The sequence below is a fragment of the Alosa alosa genome, chromosome 8 (genome assembly GCF_017589495.1).
Source record: "Alosa alosa isolate M-15738 ecotype Scorff River chromosome 8, AALO_Geno_1.1, whole genome shotgun sequence".
Classification (NCBI taxonomy): Eukaryota; Metazoa; Chordata; class Actinopteri; order Clupeiformes; family Clupeidae; genus Alosa; species Alosa alosa.
In genome coordinates this window covers 11,504,293-11,522,690 of record NC_063196.1, presented here as the reverse complement: position 1 = coordinate 11,522,690, position 18,398 = coordinate 11,504,293, and the positions used below count along the sequence as shown (strand labels likewise).

General features: G+C 43.3%; 1 protein-coding gene across 1 annotated transcript in view; it reads left to right on the top strand.

The window, feature by feature from the left end:
* adgb (androglobin) overlaps positions 1-12,704 on the top strand; it is a 71,144-nt gene extending 58,440 nt beyond the window's left edge. The window contains exons 31-36 of the mRNA XM_048250559.1: positions 1,966-2,162; positions 6,809-6,964; positions 8,204-8,294; positions 10,804-10,888; positions 11,088-11,271; positions 12,345-12,704. Of these exons, the coding sequence (XP_048106516.1) occupies positions 1,966-2,162; positions 6,809-6,964; positions 8,204-8,294; positions 10,804-10,888; positions 11,088-11,271; positions 12,345-12,527 (896 nt within the window). The 3' untranslated portion in view covers positions 12,528-12,704. The remainder of the gene's footprint in view (positions 1-1,965; positions 2,163-6,808; positions 6,965-8,203; positions 8,295-10,803; positions 10,889-11,087; positions 11,272-12,344) is intronic.
* Positions 12,705-18,398: the final 5,694 nt, after the last annotated feature.

Genomic DNA, 18,398 nt, shown 5'->3' with positions numbered 1-18,398 from the left:
ATCATGCTTCCTCTGCCCCATGTAGACACTGAGCCAATCATGATGGACTGAGCCAACATAATGGACACAGCATCAGATCCTTCTGGTTTCACTCAGCCAGTCTTATCTCGCTCCCCAGTTATATGATTCCATGAAGATTTCCAGCCAATGAAATTCTCCCAAAGCCAGTCACAAACTCCCATGCAGCCGTTTACCCAATCAATAGTCAGTGTGTGTGTAGGTGTGTGTGTGTGTGTGTGAGTGTGTGCGTACCCATCTGTATATTGGTGTGTGTGTGTGTACACGAACATGCAAAAAGGTTAGAGTAGAGTCGGTCAGAGGCACTTGGCCTGCCTGCATTTGGAAATAAGAGAAAATGGAGAATTAAATTAGCCCACATACCCAATTGCCCTGTGGGGCTTACACACATTCAACTACGCACACACACACACATACACACACACAACCATACCCCCACCAGACCCCCCCACCAGCCCCCCCAGACACACACACACACACACACACGTACACATAGCAGTTCAAGTAAAAGACTCTCACCTCAACCTACAGTACGCAAATAGTCTCCTGGGTGCAGTCAAGCTGTTGGGCTTGTGTGTGTCTGTGTGTGTGTGTGTGTGTGTGTGTGTCTGTGTCTGTGTCTGTGTAGCTGTGTGTTAGGCTCTGTGTGTGTGTGTGCTGTGTGCTCCCTAAGTCTCCTTGGGTGGACACAGTAACTCAATGTTCAAAAAACAATGAACAGCAGGCAACAGTTTGGTCAATAGGGAAAAAATAGCATACAAAAAGGTATGGCCAAATAAGACTTCCTGGTTGGACCTGGCCAATTTTTTGTTTTCAAAAACGGTGCAAACTCTGGCTTCAATTTTGTCGATATGTCCAGCTGACCAATTTTGGCTTAATTTCTGGATTTATTTCTGAAAGTAAGTGTGTGACACCATGCTGTCTGTGTGTTTCACAGTAACTGGAAGTAAGTCATTATATGATGTGTGTGTGTGCAAGGGGAGATTTATTGTAGGTATCCTGAACTGCATAGTGAACCACTTATTACACGGCTCTTCATAATGCTGAAGAATGCTCCATTCACTTGAATGGGCCTTCCCAACGTTCGGTGGTCTGATATTTCTCGATAACATACCGTTGCTAAGAATAACAGACCGCTTTCTAGGAAAAGGGGGTTTGTGCTTCTAACTCACGTCTTCCATATCACTCCGCAAGTACTCCCTTCAGGGCGGAACAAGACCCCTCCACTGCGCGTCGAGGGCGGGTTTGCCCTGTCAGGACCTATTTCCCGATAATGACCGCCGTGATACATTATCCCTTACACAATGACCAGCATTCTATACATTATCCCTTACTTACTATGATAACAATTGTTAGAATTTGAAGGACTACTTAATGGAGAAACAGTTCAGAAAGGCACGGAGAGGCTATTTTTAAGCGTGTGCATGTGTGTGAGTGTATGTATTAGTGTGTGTGTGTGTGTGTGTGTGTGTGTGTGTGTGTGTTAGAGAGAGAGAGAGAGAGAGAGAGAGAGAGCAGAGGGAGAGAGAGAGGACCTGGGGCATTGTACTTAGATGGCATTGTTTGTGCTCTGATGAGAGTGGACTGGATTTGTATGGAGTGATACTGCCCTCTGGTGGTAAAAGAGAGTACTGGTACATGGGAAAAGCTAAAGACTTTGTGTGTGTGTGTGTGTATGTGTGTGTGTGTGTGTGTGTGGTGTGTGTGTGTGTGTGTGTGTGTATGTGTTAGCTATCCAGTCCACAGTAGGTTTTATTCAGGGATTTAGAGACACATTTCACTGTGATCATCATTTGCTCAATTTCATCATTTGCTCAATTTCATCATTAATGAGTTAGTGTTGAGGGAGCCATTATGTGAATCTACTGTTGTTTATCTTTACATGCTTTGTACTTCCTGTCACATGATGCATTTCCGGGTCATGTGACTCGCATATGTCGTCTTCAGTCTCTCCTTTCACCACAGTGGGCGGAGACAAGCCGGAGGAGGTAACGGCGCCCTCGAGCACTGACCAATCGAGTAACGACGGGCAGAAGTCGAACACGCCCAAGTCCAGCCGCAAGACCAAAGAGAAGGAGAAGGACAAGGAGAAGGATAAGGAGAAAGAAAAACCAGTGGCCAAACCTGCATCCAGGCTAGAGCAAGTATGTGTGTGTGTGTGTGTGTGTGTGTGTGTGTGTGTGTATGTGTGTGTGTGTGTGTGTGTGTGTGTGAGAGAGAGAGAGAGAGAGAGAGTGAGAGAGAGAGTGTGTATGTTTGCATGTGTGTTTGTGTGTGTGAGCAGGGCTGTAGTGGAGGCTAAATGCAAGTAAATGCTGTTTATCCACCTGAAATATCAGAAACAGAGTTTATCCACCACTCAAAAGAGTTTATTCACCAATTGCAACTTTTAACATTTAAAAATAACACTGTATTATCCACATTCACAATATGTATACTCGTCAACACTCTAGGAACCATTTAATACCACTGGTATTGTTATACACATTGGACAATAACCTCCACCATCACCAAACATGTTCTGAATTAGGGGTGTGCATTGGCACTGCCCTCACAATTAGATTTGATTACGATTCACCAGGTAACGATTCGATTCAATTCGATTCTGCGATGCATTGCAATGCATTGCGATGCATCAAAATTCTACTGCACACAACAAGGCAAATTTTGAGGTCATGAGGCAATACAAGCAGTCAGATATTGAACAGATTTTATTGGCTGCTATGTGTGTATTATCACTCTCCTGTATCTTTGACATAAATGTCATTAAATCATGGAATTTCACCATGTTAGGGGCAAAGCTACTTGGCCTTCAGTTGGGCATATTTGGTGGGGGGCACAAAGGCCACATGTCAGGGCACCAAGGCCAAAGTTAACTATACAGTAGTAGGCTATAAAAATGATCAAAGTCACTGTAGCCTATGAAACATTACAAAAACATGAAACATGGCATATTACATAGAACTGTAAATCATCTGATCATCTAATATTTAGATATCTAGGATATATTTAACATTTATTTTATATTTGGCCTGTTATGAAATCATGTATTGAACAATTTAAGCACAGCTCAGTTTTAAGAAACTCTAATAGCATAGATGCATGCTTAGCATTTTGTGATCATTAAGGCCACTTTCGCAAACTCTTAGTCAGCTGTCCTCTGATTTACCGATATCTAGGCGATATTTGTAACATTTATTTTGTATTTGGCCCATTATGAAATCATGTAGAATAATTTAAACACATTGTAAAACTTAAAGCCCAAATTTGGAGACATCCATGCATGTCGAAATTTGCTGCAAAGTCAGAACTTGATTACTATGGAACGGCTAACTGTACAGGGGACTGCTTTACACCTTTCTGTTCGGTAAGGTCAGCTGTTTATTCTGATATATGGTTGTTATGTGTTGAACGAAGGGTTCAACACATAACAAGAGCTCTTTCATGTGATGTGATAGGCTACTTGTGATGTCTGTGTGATGAGTAGGCTCGTTCGCGAGTAGTTCAACTGAGAAGAATGGGTGAATTTGGATGCACTTTCTTTCTTCCCGTGCACTGTCACTTTCTCCATTGCGTAAGACTAAATTAATTTGCGCTGTGAATGCTTAGATTATTTTTGACAGTCCATAGGCTACATAAAAATCGTTAACGTTATTAGTCGGACGCAAAACAGAATATTGAAAGAAGGGGGCACCAAGGCCACCGTGGCCTGTAAACCTCTGATTTTCAAAGGGGCAACGATGGCCATGGCCGTTGTGAAATTCCTACCCTGCACATACTGCACACACAGTAACGAAGCCAACTCAGGATGCCAACGATCAACATGGTTCGTGAAGTTAGTTGTATTAACAACGTGCTTGATGTCAGTGTGTCAGGTTTTACACACCGCGTACATCTTGTCTAGTTTCCCTTTAAATTAGTAGGCTAGAATCTGAAATGTGCCCAGACGTCCGCTTTCCAAGCTTTGGGTGCGTTTTTAATTACCCGTCTATCATGGTCATCTCCCTTCGTCATCTTGATTCTTTAGTGTTGTTGTTATGCTAGCTAGTGCTGCCGCTTAGCATGTAGCTACAGGCTGCGCATGCCATTACAACGTTGCTCCGGAAATGCCCCCAGAAGTAATTGAAACTTCACAACTTTATTGTCCACTCAAGGCCAGAAAATAAACAGTGATATAATCGATTATGGCACGTTGCCGCATCGATGCTGAATCGTGCATGTCCCGCATTGCAATGCATCGCCGAATCGATTATTGTTGACACCACTATTCTGAATGCCTTTTTTGAAAATCCAATACCGCATGGCGCAGTCCACCTTACTGTGATCCCAGAATTCATAGTTTACCCACCTCTTATTTTACCACTACACCCCTGTGTATGTGTGTGTTTGTGCATGTGTGTCAAGTTTGTTTCCTCTTTTTTTTTTTTTAGTTTTTTTTTTGTTTTGTATATTTTTTGGCCTTTTTTTATGCCTTTAAAGGAGAAGTTCGGTGTGAAATTGACCTTAGCTGTACTAAAAAATGTTGCAGAGTACTTACATGTGTCCAATAGGCACCTTCGGTCACCCCCTAGTATTCCGAATTGCGCCGTTTTTCGCCGAGCTTGCATTAGGTTTTCAGCTAGCTGTGGGGGCATAGCGTAGCCTATGCAGCTAAATCACTATTTTTACACCATTAAAAATGTTCCAAGTAACTCCACACTGCATTGGTAGACTTCTGAGGGTCCTGACATTTAAAACGAGATACTGAGAACTTTGGAAGTGCACAGGAAGTTTATTAAAAAAGACTGTTTATACAAGCAGTACCTTCAGAGAATCTCTCCGCTGGCCGCCATCTTGTAATGAAGTCGCGATCAGTCGACTGCCGAGCACGAACGAACAGGAAGGACAGGGGAACAGATTGCAAAATAAAAATAGCGATTTAGCTGCATAGGCAACATTTTTTAGTACAGCTAAGGTCAATTTCACACCAAACTTCTCCTTTAATGACAGTGACAGTGGAGAGTGACAGGAAGCGAATGGGAGACAGAGCAGGGGTTTGATCGGGGCGGGAATCGAACCCGGGTTGCCGGCGTACGGTGCAGGTGCCCCAGCCAGTTGCGCCACAGCTGGGGCCAGTTGTTTCCTCTTTTTGTTTCTTTTATTTTCTTTGAATTCAGAGGCAGGCATATGCAGTCACTTCACATTCAGCAGTTATGAACAGTCATTTTCACCAGGTGAAAAAACGTCAGTCTCTCCAGCTTTTAAACGTCCCAGATTGCACAGAACTTTGTGAACATACGCAGGTAACGCGTTTGCTTTGCATTTCTCAGCGTCTGCTCTATCGTTTGCTGTCGTGTCTCCACTATTCACTCCCGCTTAATATTTAATTAACCACCTGTGCCTTGGAGCTGCATCGCTTGTGTTAACGTTGCGGACTGAACACAATGGGAGGAGATTTGATTGATTGCCTCAGCCGATTCCTCTCCGCTAACCTGACTGAAAGTGAAATCACCACTGTTTTCTCTTTTTCCCCATGCAGCTTTCTTCCCATTATTCCCAAACTATCCTAAATAGAGTTTGACTTCACAGTGTGTATGTGCACCCTTTTTTAGTTGTCTGGGAAGGCAGAACTGAATAACCAGCGAAGCAAAAAAGGTTCAGCCCTACAGCCTCAAACACTCCCTTTCTACCCTTACCCCACTTATATCCTATTTGCCTGGGATGGCTTTGCCTAAGAAATGCCTGAGAAATGTGCTCACAACATCTCAGATCTCAGTGTGCACATGTTCAAAGCCTTGTGTTAGCCATATTCATTAGACATTCTCACACAGAGATATTCCCTTCATTTGTTCAGAGATATTACTGCATTTTATTGGCTCTGTACCTGTACTCTGCTAAATGACAATAAAGTTTAATCTAATCTAATCTAATATCATTTTGTTTGATCTTACTACTATTAAGCACATAAATGGTAATTCACATTTAGAGGGCTCAGATTCAGGGATTGGTCCTCCAGGATGTCAAACAGCATACAAAAAGCCTCTGCCATGACTAACTCCAACATCCACATCACCTGGTTAGAGACTGACAGTGGACTGAGCACCCTGGTAAAACCATAAAGTTACCAAAATTCATAAAACTATAATGTCAACAAAAGATACTTTACATGAAGTATTCTCACCTAATTTAGGTCACAGGAACAAGTCCTCAACAGGAGAGTTGGATTTACTTACCACTGGTTAATGCTGATGGCTGGTGAATAATGGTAGCTTTGGAACTATCTTAGTGTAGGAATGTAGGCACATCTGTAAAATGTAGAAGGTGCCGGATACTAGCCAATACGAAGGAAAAAGAAAAGATACAGTCTCTGCACACTGTCCTACTTGTGCTATTTATAATGATTGTTTTCTTTACCTAGTTGAGCATGTCCCAGTGTGACTTGCTTGTGAGCAATTCTACTTAACCCACCTCTTTGTATGTATGATATTCTAAAGGGATAATTGACTAATTGGCCTCCACCCAGTCCTTTACATAGGCTATATATGTCCTTACCCATCATCTGTTCTGGTTTATGTAGCTGACCAAGACCTGAGTGGTTGAAACACTGTACCAATTAAAATAATTGTACCAATAAAATTGGGAGCATGTAAGACAAGTGTGTGGAAACCAGTTGGAAACATGAACACTCCATTTGCCCCCAGCTAGCATTACATATGATACATTTGCTCATGGATGACGTGGTGCAAGGTTAATGGGAAATTCATTTGTGTGTGTATGTGTATGTGCGCGCGTGTATGTGTGTTTGTTGAAGGCCTTGGACACAAGTAAGCCCCACTGGACGCTGCGTGTGGTGTGTGAGCAGGCAGAAGCAGAGAGTGTGTGTGTGAAGAGGGACATGGAGCGGCAGGAGCAGATCAAAGCCCTCAAGATGGCCTGGGAGAGCGCAGACCCGGGCAGAGCAGTAAAGGTAACGTTCACACACACACACACACACAAGCAAACACACACACACATACACACACACTTTTTCTCTATCTCTCTCTCCCACACACACACACACACACACACACACACACAAGCAAACACACACACACACACACACTTTTTCCTCTATCTCTCTCTCCCACACACACACACACACACACACACACACACACACACAAGCAAACACACACACACACACACTCTTCCTCTCTTTCTCACACACACATACACACGCTCTCTCTCTCTCTCTCTCTCTCTCTCACTCACACACACACACCCACACACACACATACACACACCCACACACGCTTTCTCTCTAATACACATACACAGACACACACACACACAGCCTCACAACATACACTAAAATATAATATACACACACTTTAACACACACACACACACACACACACACACACACACACACACACACAACCTCGTAGAACACATGCAATCATTCACCTATTTTTTATTTTGCAATCTTGCAATCAAACTTTGCAATCATACATACTTTTGAATGCACACATAACCTCTTAACATTCAGAAAAGCACACAAACACACATGCACACACACACACACACACACACACACACACACACACACACACACACACACACACACACACTGCATGCACTCACACATTTATAAAAACATTGTGCACTTGTATTCACACACACACACACACACACACACACACACACACACACACACACACACACACAATAACCAGCGAGTTCAGTAGAACAAGATGGCAGGGCCACCAAGGGCTTATATTCCTAGGGAGCACACACATACACACATTCATAAAATAAACATCAGCCCAGACAGAAAGTCACTCTGAAAAAAAGTCCTTGGTGAATAAATGCATGCAAGTCAAGTGCTAAGAAGAATTGATTCATTGTAAATAGAGGACTGGACACCCTTTGCATATGAGTTGGTGCATTACTTCCAAACGTCAGATAGAAAGAGGGCACCTTCCTTGACATCAGGAAGCTTGCCTTTTTGTTTGGCTAATAGTTGGCCTTATAGACAGTGTGTAACTGTCTGTTTGTGTTTTGGTCTGTGTGTCTGCCCGTGTTTTTTGTGTGATTGTTACTGTTTGTGTGTATGTGTGTGTCTGTGAGCGGTGGCTATGTGTCTGTGTGTGCGTGTGCGTGTGTGTGTGTGTGTGTGTGTGTGTGTGTGTGTGTGTGTGTTATGTCTGTCTCTGCGTGTGTCCAGGCCCTGCAGTCTCGTCTGCAGTTTATAAATAAATGTGTGCGTGGGTTGACTGGAGATGGACCAACAGATGGAGCAGACCGAAGAGACTCTGGTAAAACACAGTGATACACACACACACATTTGAGCACTACCACATATGTGTGACTCTGGTAAAACACAGTGATACACACACACATGTTAGCACTACCATATGTGTGACAAGGAGTCACCTGCTTACCAAATTATTGTCAATATGTCATTAAATGTACTCCATCAATGTACGCTCTTAAAATGAATGTCTTGGAAACAACACAACTTGCGTTGTTTTTAACACATATCTATGTTGAGATAGGGACAACACAGTTTGTGTTGTTTCCAACACATTGCTTTTGTTATTCATTTCAAGAGTGTACACAATATTTGTTGAAAATAACACAACTTGTGTTGTTTTTTTTAACACATCTCTATGTCCAGATAGGGACAACACAGTTTGTGTTGTTTTCAATCAATTATTATCAATTTTATTGATTCAATCAATTATTATCAATTATAAACAATCAATTATTATTATTATTATTATTATTATTATTATTAATAATAATAATAATAATAATGATAAGCTTTATTTGTATAGCACTTTTCATGATTTCATGCTTCTGTGATAAAAGCAGCTTCTCCGCTTTGCTTGTGGGCATTTAAACAAGCCCTATGTTTTAAATGTTTATTTTGTATGTATTATTTTGTTTACATTTGGCAAGGTTGAGGTCAGTTGCTTGTTGAAGGGGTCGGCTGACTGTCAGAGCCATCAGCTGACGCAGTCAACCTGCCAGTTACTTGTCCGTTGACATGCTAAAGTTTGACGTGGATAAAAGTGCAGAAGTGCATGTGTATGGGGCTAACTAGTGCTCAGGGAGTGGGTAAATGCAAGCTGAAGCAACTAACTGGGCAGATCCGACATTGAAGCTCTCTTTTATATAACAACACTATGCAATTTGCCACTTTGAGGCATGTTTTTTTATCAGACTTGATTACTTTTGCTATCATTTTTTAAATGAATTTTGATGGTATATTGTCACGTGAAGGACAGATCACCATAAGTGTCATTTCCAGGGGTGGCTAGTAACGCGCTACAAGTAACGCACATGAGTAAAAACGACAACTTTCCATATTCCTTTTTCAAAACGATACTTCTACTTTTACTCAAGTACATTTTTGACTGTGACATGAATTAAGCATACAGCAAAGTCCCGTAAAATATGTAATTTTAAAGTAACGAGCCCAAAATAATAGGCTATTAAAAAAAACAGACAAGGATTTCTGCCCTACCAAAATGTATGGTCACTGCACGCTACTACCCACACACAAGTGAGAAAAAAACCTAGCAATCGTTTATGTAGCCTCAATGTTGCAAAGTTGTAGGTCTACCCATAATATTTGTTTTTTTTGTTACATATGTACATGTATGTTCTGTATGGTGAAGTTATAACCAGACTTCATCATCAATCAAATGCAGTCAATGCAAAGCAGAAGAATCAGCTGGCAATGGATTTGGAAGTGACTGCTTTTCAACGCGTAGCCACTTAATGCTTATTCTGGCTATGACAAGATAGCCTACACAAGTGTGTCAGATAATATTAAAGTATATTACTGTAAACAAAATATATTTGTAATGGGCTGTTAAAATATGTTTGCCTATATGATTAGCCTACAAAGGAGAAAAGGCGTAAAGGATAGGCCTACTTTTAAAGGGCCATCAAAAATATAAAAATGTAAAAAAAAAAAAAAGTTACTTGTTACTTCAGTAATTTAGTACTTTTTTCACTTTTACTTGAGTAGATTTCTCAGATGATAATATTTACTTTTACTCAAGTAATTTTTGAAGGGAGTAATTGCAGTTTTACTTGAGTATAGATTTTCAGTACTCTACCCACCGCTGGTCATTTCTATTTACATCCATCGTGTGCCATTCTGTGTTCCTGATGGGAACATACCGTGAAAACAAACGAAAAAAACCTTTCACAGCTCAACACTGCTGACTATATTGGCACCCACACGAATACATGCATACACATATGCACTTCCAAAAACAGACATATGGACAAACACACACACACACACACACACACACACTAACACGCCCACACACACACACACAAGAACACACACACACACACACACACACACACACAAGCACACACACACAAGCACACACGCACATACACACTTGATCTCGTACATACACAAACTCACACACACACACACACACACAAAATCACATACTCACACACACAGGTACACACATATCCACTGCCAAGACAGGCAGCCAGACATTTCACAAGCCACCCAGGCACCCGCACAGAACACCATAAATCATGGCCCTCTCAGAGTGCCCGTGTGTCAGTGGGTTTAGTCGAGGTCAGCGATGGGGATGTGGGGTGCAGGGAGATCACGGGTGAGTCACCGGGACATGGGGGCGCTGGACAAAACACTTAGGGACTAGGAGATGATGCAAGCACTCAGGCATGGAACTCTGCTCACATGCAGGACTTACACCACAAGAGGGCGCTGTCAGCTTTGCTAAAATAAAACTTACTGTGTGTTTGTGTCTGTGTGTGTGTCAGTTTTCCAGCAGTCTCCCGATTTCCAAGATATGAATCTCTTCAATGCTGCTCAGTTTGCTCCCATGGACTACACACCGTACATAAGGTCTCTCTCTCTCTCTCTCTCTCTCTCTCTCTGTATCTGACTGTTTTTTTCTTACTCATGTACTAGTGTAACATTTGTAGGATGAAGGTTTTAATGTTATGTGTATCTTTGCGTGTAGAGAGACTAGACAATGGTGAAGAAGGCATGTTAAATATCTCTCTCTCTCTCTCTCTCTCTCTCTCTCTCTCTCTCTCTCTAGGCGCACTCATTCGCAGCCCCTCCTGAAGGATGAGGCCATTGCAGAGTGCCAGCGGGTGGAGCGTTCCGAGCGGATCCAAGAGTTTCGTCTGCAGCGCGACATGGTTCTGGAGCGGCGACAGCAGGAGCGGGCCGCACGACGCCAGCTCAAGAGGCGCCAGATCCAGCTCTATGACGTCATACAGGTCTCTCGCCCACGCACACACACACACACACACATATTTACACATACCCTCACAAACATCAAGGAGGCACCAGATCCAGCTCTACGACATCACACACACACACACACACACACACACACACACATTTACACATGCCCTCACAAACAGCAAAGAGGTGCCATATCCAGATCCATTGGCAGAATCCTCTAAATGGTACCTGCTCATCTTGCCTCAACCCTTCTATCAGTCCTAGCACGACAATAGTTAACGTTACAGTTTTTCTCAGTCGTTTTGGTGCATTTCTCAAATTGAAACAGTGCATGTTTACCAACATGACAGTAGCAATTGAAAATGTAAAAAACAGCAAACATTTGTACATAATCAGTTGCATGGATGTACTAAAGCATTTGCTGTTGTACAATATTGGGAGAAATTGATTTTATGATGTGCACAAGAGATGAGATGATATGGAGTTTGAACAAGCAGTTTTAAGAATTTCAATTCTGATCTGAGAAATGTACCAAAGCGACTGAGAGGACTTTCAGGAGGACTTTCTGTGCCACACGGTCTCCCTAGGAATGAATGGATCTCCTTGATTTCCTCCATCGTTATTGTTACAATTGTTGTTACTGTGTGACTCAAGATAACGACGCAGTGGTAGTGGGCTGACATGTCGCTATGGCATCCAGCTACATTATGAGGGGACTTGGTGTGGAAAAGGAAGCACCTGGTACCAAAACCCAGTAGAGTAAAGTAGAGTTGAGCAGGTACCATTTAGTAGAAAATGCCATACAGGTCTCTCTCTCACACACACAGACACACACACACTGCTGTATAACTTTGTTTATCCATTTCAACCTTTCTATCGTTCTCTCTGTCTATCCCCCTCTCCAACTATTTATGCTGCTTCCATCCATCCAAAACTCTTCCACTTTCCTCTCCATCTCCTCTCTTTCTCCCTCTCTGTCTGCCTCCCCTCGCTTTCTTTACTCCTTTCTCCCTCTCCTCCTCCCTCTCTTCAACTCCTCTCTCTCATCTCTCTCCCTCTCCTTCCCCCACACTGTTCTTCTCCCTCCTCTCCTCCTCCCCCCCAGATCTCCCTGTGGGAGCATAGGCAGCGTGTGCTGGAGGCGCGGGAGGAGTTCCTTCAGCGCCTCCTGGTGGAGGAGACGCAGCAGCGCGAGGAGGAGGCCGCCCACGAGGCCCTGCGCCAGATGGAGCAAGAGAAGAACCAGGCGCAGGCCGCCGCCCGCAAGAGCGCCGGCAAGAAGAAATGACCCCCCGTACACACACACACCTCATCGTTCACTCTCACATACGTCCTGTCCACTCTTGCAGCTGCTCTCGTTTTTGAACAAATGGCTTAGATATATATTAGTACAGCAGCTTCTGTTTCATACCCAGTGGAAAAGCTCCCTAAATGGTTATTTATTAAAAGTTAATATACAGGGCTGTTTCTTGGCCTCTGTTTGTCTGTGTCTCTGTATCTGTCTGTTGGACCTGTGTTTTTGAATATGACGTGCCTGCACGCGTGTCAGTATCAGGGTGTAAAATGAGTGCACAGTTCAGTACACGTCGTTTTAATTGATCTGTGTGCTCAGGGTGCACACAAGCTGTGTAAATTCAGTGTCTCTCTAACAACTGTAGCAGTTGCACACACACACACACACACACACACACACACACACACACACACTTATCCCAAAGGGAGAGGCATCAGAGTTTTTGATGTTCCGATTTCCTTGGGATGTGTGAGGCGTGGAAATCCACAGCTCTCAAAGCAGTAGTGGCCACACCAACCAACAGACGGATTTACTGATCCTACATGCCAGAAAAGACTGCCGTGATTGCCGACTGCTGTGAAAAGATTGCTGACGTCAATATACCAGTAATGATTTGAATTATTGTATGAGTGCAGAGTACTCTCATGTATTAGTCAAGAGGCTTTTAATGTGCATCCTAGCGGTCCCATTGCAGTCTGCGTGCACATACAGCATAAATATGTTTTCAACAAACCATGGGAAAAACTAGCAGCAGCATTGCCTTCTTAGTGATGAAGTTAATCACCATATTTGTTGCAAGAAATGACTGGCATGGATTCGTTAGCAGCTTATGAAAGCTAGTTTTAAATGCCTGCCACTGCACATGTGACTGGGAAGAAAGAGTTTCTACCAGCACTCAAAGAATCTCCCATAGAAATGTATGGGGTTAGTTTGTAACGCAAACATGGCTGTCGTCTGGCCTACACATATTCCCCCCCTTCCGCCGACAAAAGTTGACATGTGATTACACTGTGCCAATCATGTGGTATGTTGTGAAAACATCGTGCCAATCATGTGGTATGTTCTGAACACGTGCCAATCATGTGTTGTGATCTCGCAGCTGGAGTGAGGTGTGTCGTGATTCGTGAAGCCTTGCAGCACACGCAGTTCTGTCCGAAATAGATGCCCGATCTTTGGAATAGCCTATAGAACTGGAATGTCATATCAACAATATGGCCGCGGCGGTGTTAGCGAATAAGCCCTAATTGGATTCTACAGGTGCTGGATACTAGAAATACTGAGTAAAACAAAAGATCAAGATATCACTGTTTCTAAAGCTCCCCCACATAGCTCTCAATACAAATTTCAAGTTTTTGCCTGAAATTGCACTGTGCCTATTTACAAGGGCATTGTTCCCACCTCTTCTGGGGCCTACCATCAAATGTGGTTGAATCGTTGTGTATCACCCTACATTACAATAAATCACCAATTATTTTTTAAACCTTAGTCTTAGCCAATAGGTGCCAATAATTCTGGAGGGTGTATGATGTAATGGTGTCTGTTCCACTGTCTGTAAATGTGGAACTGAAGTTGTGAATGGTGTGATACTGCCCTCTATTGGTGGGTGTTGAACACTGCTCATGCCCTGTGCTCAGCATTTTCTCACTGTGACACTGCACAAATGTCTGGAGAGCGTGTGTGTGTGTGTGTTTTCTGTCTTAATCCTCTCTGGACTTTGCCATTGCTCAGGCTGTCTGACAGCCCAAGTAATTCTGATATATTACTGTTCCTTGTGTGTGTGTATGTGTGTGCATACAAAAGACAGAAACTTTGTCTATGTGTGTATACAAGGGTAAGTGTGTGTCTGTGTGTGTGTGTAAAAGCACTGTGTGTATGTGTGTGTGTATGCTCCTGTCTTTGCCAATGTCACATGAATCCTGTCATATCATGTTCAGCTCAAATGGGACACAAGGGATTCCTTTAACTGTTGGCAAAGGGCGAGGCAGCCGGTATCTTAACCTTACAAAACGTCTGTCTTGACTTGCGTCTCCTGGCCCTAAACGCACACCCGGGAGCCCTGATGTGCCTCTGTGTGCTCTCAAAGTCAGCTTTACCAGCCTTAATGTTTCCAATATATTGTTTTTTAATTGTCTCATTACTTTTTTCTATCAAGTCCTGACTTTTTGATTGTACAGCACTTTGGTCAACAGCTGTTGTTTTTTTAAAGTGCTTTATAAATAAACCTTACTAGACTTGACTAAATGACCCAGGAGGCGTAGCCTGACTTCCCAGGGACTACGCCGCTCGGCTCGGCATGCTGGACAGGGACACAGACACAGAGTCTGGGCCGGCCTTAGACAGCTGGTACTGGGCACAATTCAGCTTTACTTATTTATGCAGCTGCTTCATTAAAGGGTACTTTCATACATCATACAACACTAACAATAGGCTAATATAGCCTACTTAATGTTTAGCTGATCGATTAATGTGCCAAATGTGGCTTATTAAATCGGGGCTGCTGGACAGGAATATCCCTGGGCTGCTTTGTGTTGCCTGTCCGCCACTGGAAAGGGACTTTCATTAAGGACATGACCGATGGAAGTCTCTTCTGTTTTTGTCATTTTTTTCCCCTAGTGAAAGAACTTAAAAGACATCTGACAACAGGGCCTTAGGTTGAAAAATGCCAGAACTCCCCTTTAACTGTGGACGTAAAGGGACTTGATAAGGGTTTTTTTACAGGGAGGTTGCAGAGGTCAAACAGCAAGAGGAGAGAGGCAGGTATACTGTACAGTACATGTATCATCTAATGAGAGTACACATCTATCCGTACATGCAATCAGGGTTCCCACAGGTCATGGAATTTCTGGAATATCATGGAATTTGGGAAAGTCTATTCCAGACATGGAAAGGTATTTTATCATTTTGGGGCCAAAGTTATGGAATATCTGGGAATTTTGTTGTAGCAGTTTAAAATATACTTGCCAAAATACATTAATACAAATATATTTCCACTCAGAATTGGTGTGTATCTGGTTATTAGCTTTACTGCTTGCTTGAGTTGTGGTTAGTCTAATTTTGTTTATTCAATGCCCATTTAAAATATTCTTGAATGCTATGCGACTGTTCTGAAATCTTTGGCCGGTATATTGTACCCTTCATTATATAGTAGGTCATGGAAATTCATTTTTTTCTCAGGGAAAGTCAGGGAAAAGTCATGGAATTTTACATATCACTTAAGAGTGGGAACCCTGTACAATATACATCTATCTGTAGGTCTAGTATTATGGGTACAGAATTAGAGTATATTCAGTTGTTTAGTTGTTATTCCACCAGAACGGCCTTTAGAATGACATGAGAGTGCAGATCCACTTTCATTATAGGGCGGTGTGACATGAGCCCTGCCAATATCTGAGAAGCCGGCCACGTCAACGCTACAGCTCTCTCTCTCTGTTTGTCTCTATCTTCCTCAGGTACCCAAACTTGAACGTGGCATTGGCAAACGACCACTATGTTTATTTCACTCATCATCTACTTTCAGTCGCTTCAATCACTCGTCAAGTATGACTCATGACATTTTGCGAATGAATACAGATATTTACAATTCCACTTGGATGATCCATCACACACACACACACACAACATGGGCCTGTGATGTCAGAGTGGCAGTCTTTTCATCACTAACCTGCACTGCCATAAAAGGCCTCCAAGCCTGGAGCCCTGTGTAAACCGGTGGATCTGATTGGACAGTCATGTGAGGAATTATCTATTGTTATGTGTGCCGTTGCCATGGTGATATGTAAATATCATCAGGTAAAGAGGATTGCTTGAAAGAAAGCTGTAAAATGTACTTCCATGTTTAGATCAAAGTATGTATTATCCTCTGTTGTCAATGTTTCTTTTCTTCTTTTTTCAGAAAATTGACTCTCTGAGTGTTTGTGTGTGTGTGTGTGAATCTAAGGTTTCAGTAGTAAGTTTGTAGTTACTGTGGCGGACTAACATTGTGCACTTAAATACAACCAAGCACCATACAGGCGTGCACACACACACACACACACACACAAAAACCATAGGTTATCCCAGTCAGGAAGCAGCTCCCTCTCTATGGAAACAGCCCTGTGCCCTTTGGCCCTCCTGAGAAACAACACACACACACACACACATGCGCCATACAAACCCCATCAATGGAGGTCTTATCAAAGCCAGCAAATAGTCCCCTGAATGGGAGGCTAAATACTTAAAACAGACCCCTCCTCAATCTCTCTGTCAGACACCCTCTATCACTCACGCACACACACACGCACACACACACACTTGCTCATTAGATGAATGGGAAGCGTCCAACAAAGGTGTGAAATTAAACCATTGATGTTCCAGTCAGCAGCCCAACCTCCTGTGTGTGCGTGTGTATGAGTGTGTGTGCCTGTGTGTGTGTGTGTGTGTGTAAGAGAGAGAGAGAGAGTGTGTGTGTGTGACAGAAACCCAGAGCCATTGCCTTATAAGGGCCTAGCGCTCTATTGTGGTGCTGTTTCAATCGTGCTTAAGCGTCAGTGAGAAAAAAAGAGCAAGCACTCCATGCGTGGGTACATGCACACGCACACACACACACACACACACACACAAGCACACATTTACACACACACACACACGCACACACACACATCCACACACGCACACACAAGCACACACACACACACACACACTATGTCTAAAAATGGTGCAGGTATTGATGAGTGGACACCTTTCTTTTATCTGAGCCTATGATACCAGGCAGCACCCAAAGTCACAAGCAAAGCACATCTGCCTGACTGCATTCTCTGTGTGTGTGTGTGTGTGTGTGTGTGTGTGTGTGTGTGTGTGTGTGTGTGCGTGTGTATGTGTGTGTGCGTGTGTATGTGTGTGTGCTTGTCTGTGTGTGTCTGTGCATGCATGCCTGTGTGTGTGTGTCTGTGTGCATGCATGCCTCTCTGTGTGTGTGTGTGTGTGTGTGTGTGTGTGTGTGTGTGTGTGTGTGCATGCATGCCTCTCTGTGTGTGTGTGTGTGTGTGTGTGAGTGTGTGTGTGTGTGTGTGTGTGTGTGTGTGTGCATGCATGCCTGTGTGTGTGTGTGTGTGCATTTCAGTGTGTATATCTTTCCCAACAAGTGTACTGTATGTCTTCTCTTTTGTGCACTGTTTAGAAATGTAATCTTTAAATGTGTTTTAAGCGATATCAGGTGTATATTGCATTGGACCTGAACAGGATTTTAAAAAATGTCTTTAGTAAATGTTCCTTGTATTTGTTCACATGCTGAATTGAGATGGTGTTGGTGGTGATAATGGTGGTGGTGATAATGATGGTGTTGGTGGTGATAATGGTGGTGATGTAAATGATGGTGTTGGTGGTGGTGGTGATAATGTTGATAATGGTGGTGGTGGTGTTGGTGGTGGTGATGATGGTGGTGGTGTTGGTGGTGGTGGTGGTGATGATGGTGGTGATGATGATGGTGGTGGTGATGATGGTGGTGTTGGTGATGGTGGTGGTGGTGATGATGGTGGTGTTGGTGGTGGTGGTGGTGGCAGCGATGGTGGTGGCGATGATGGTGATGATGGTGGTGGTGGTGGTGGTGGTGGTGATGGTGGTGGTGTTGGGGATGATGGTGTTGGTGGTGGTGGTGGTGATGGTGGTGGTGTTGGTGATGGTGGTGGTGGTGTTGGTGGTGGTGGTGGTTTTGATGATGTTGGTGGTGGTGTTGGTGTTGGTGGTGGTGGTGATGGTGGTGGTGGTGGTGATGGTGGTGGTGGTGGTGATGGTGGTGGTGTTGGGGATGATGGTGTTGGTGGTGGTGGTGATGGTGGTGGTGGTGTTGGTGATGGTGGTGGTGGTGTTGGTGGTGGTGGTGGTGGTGAT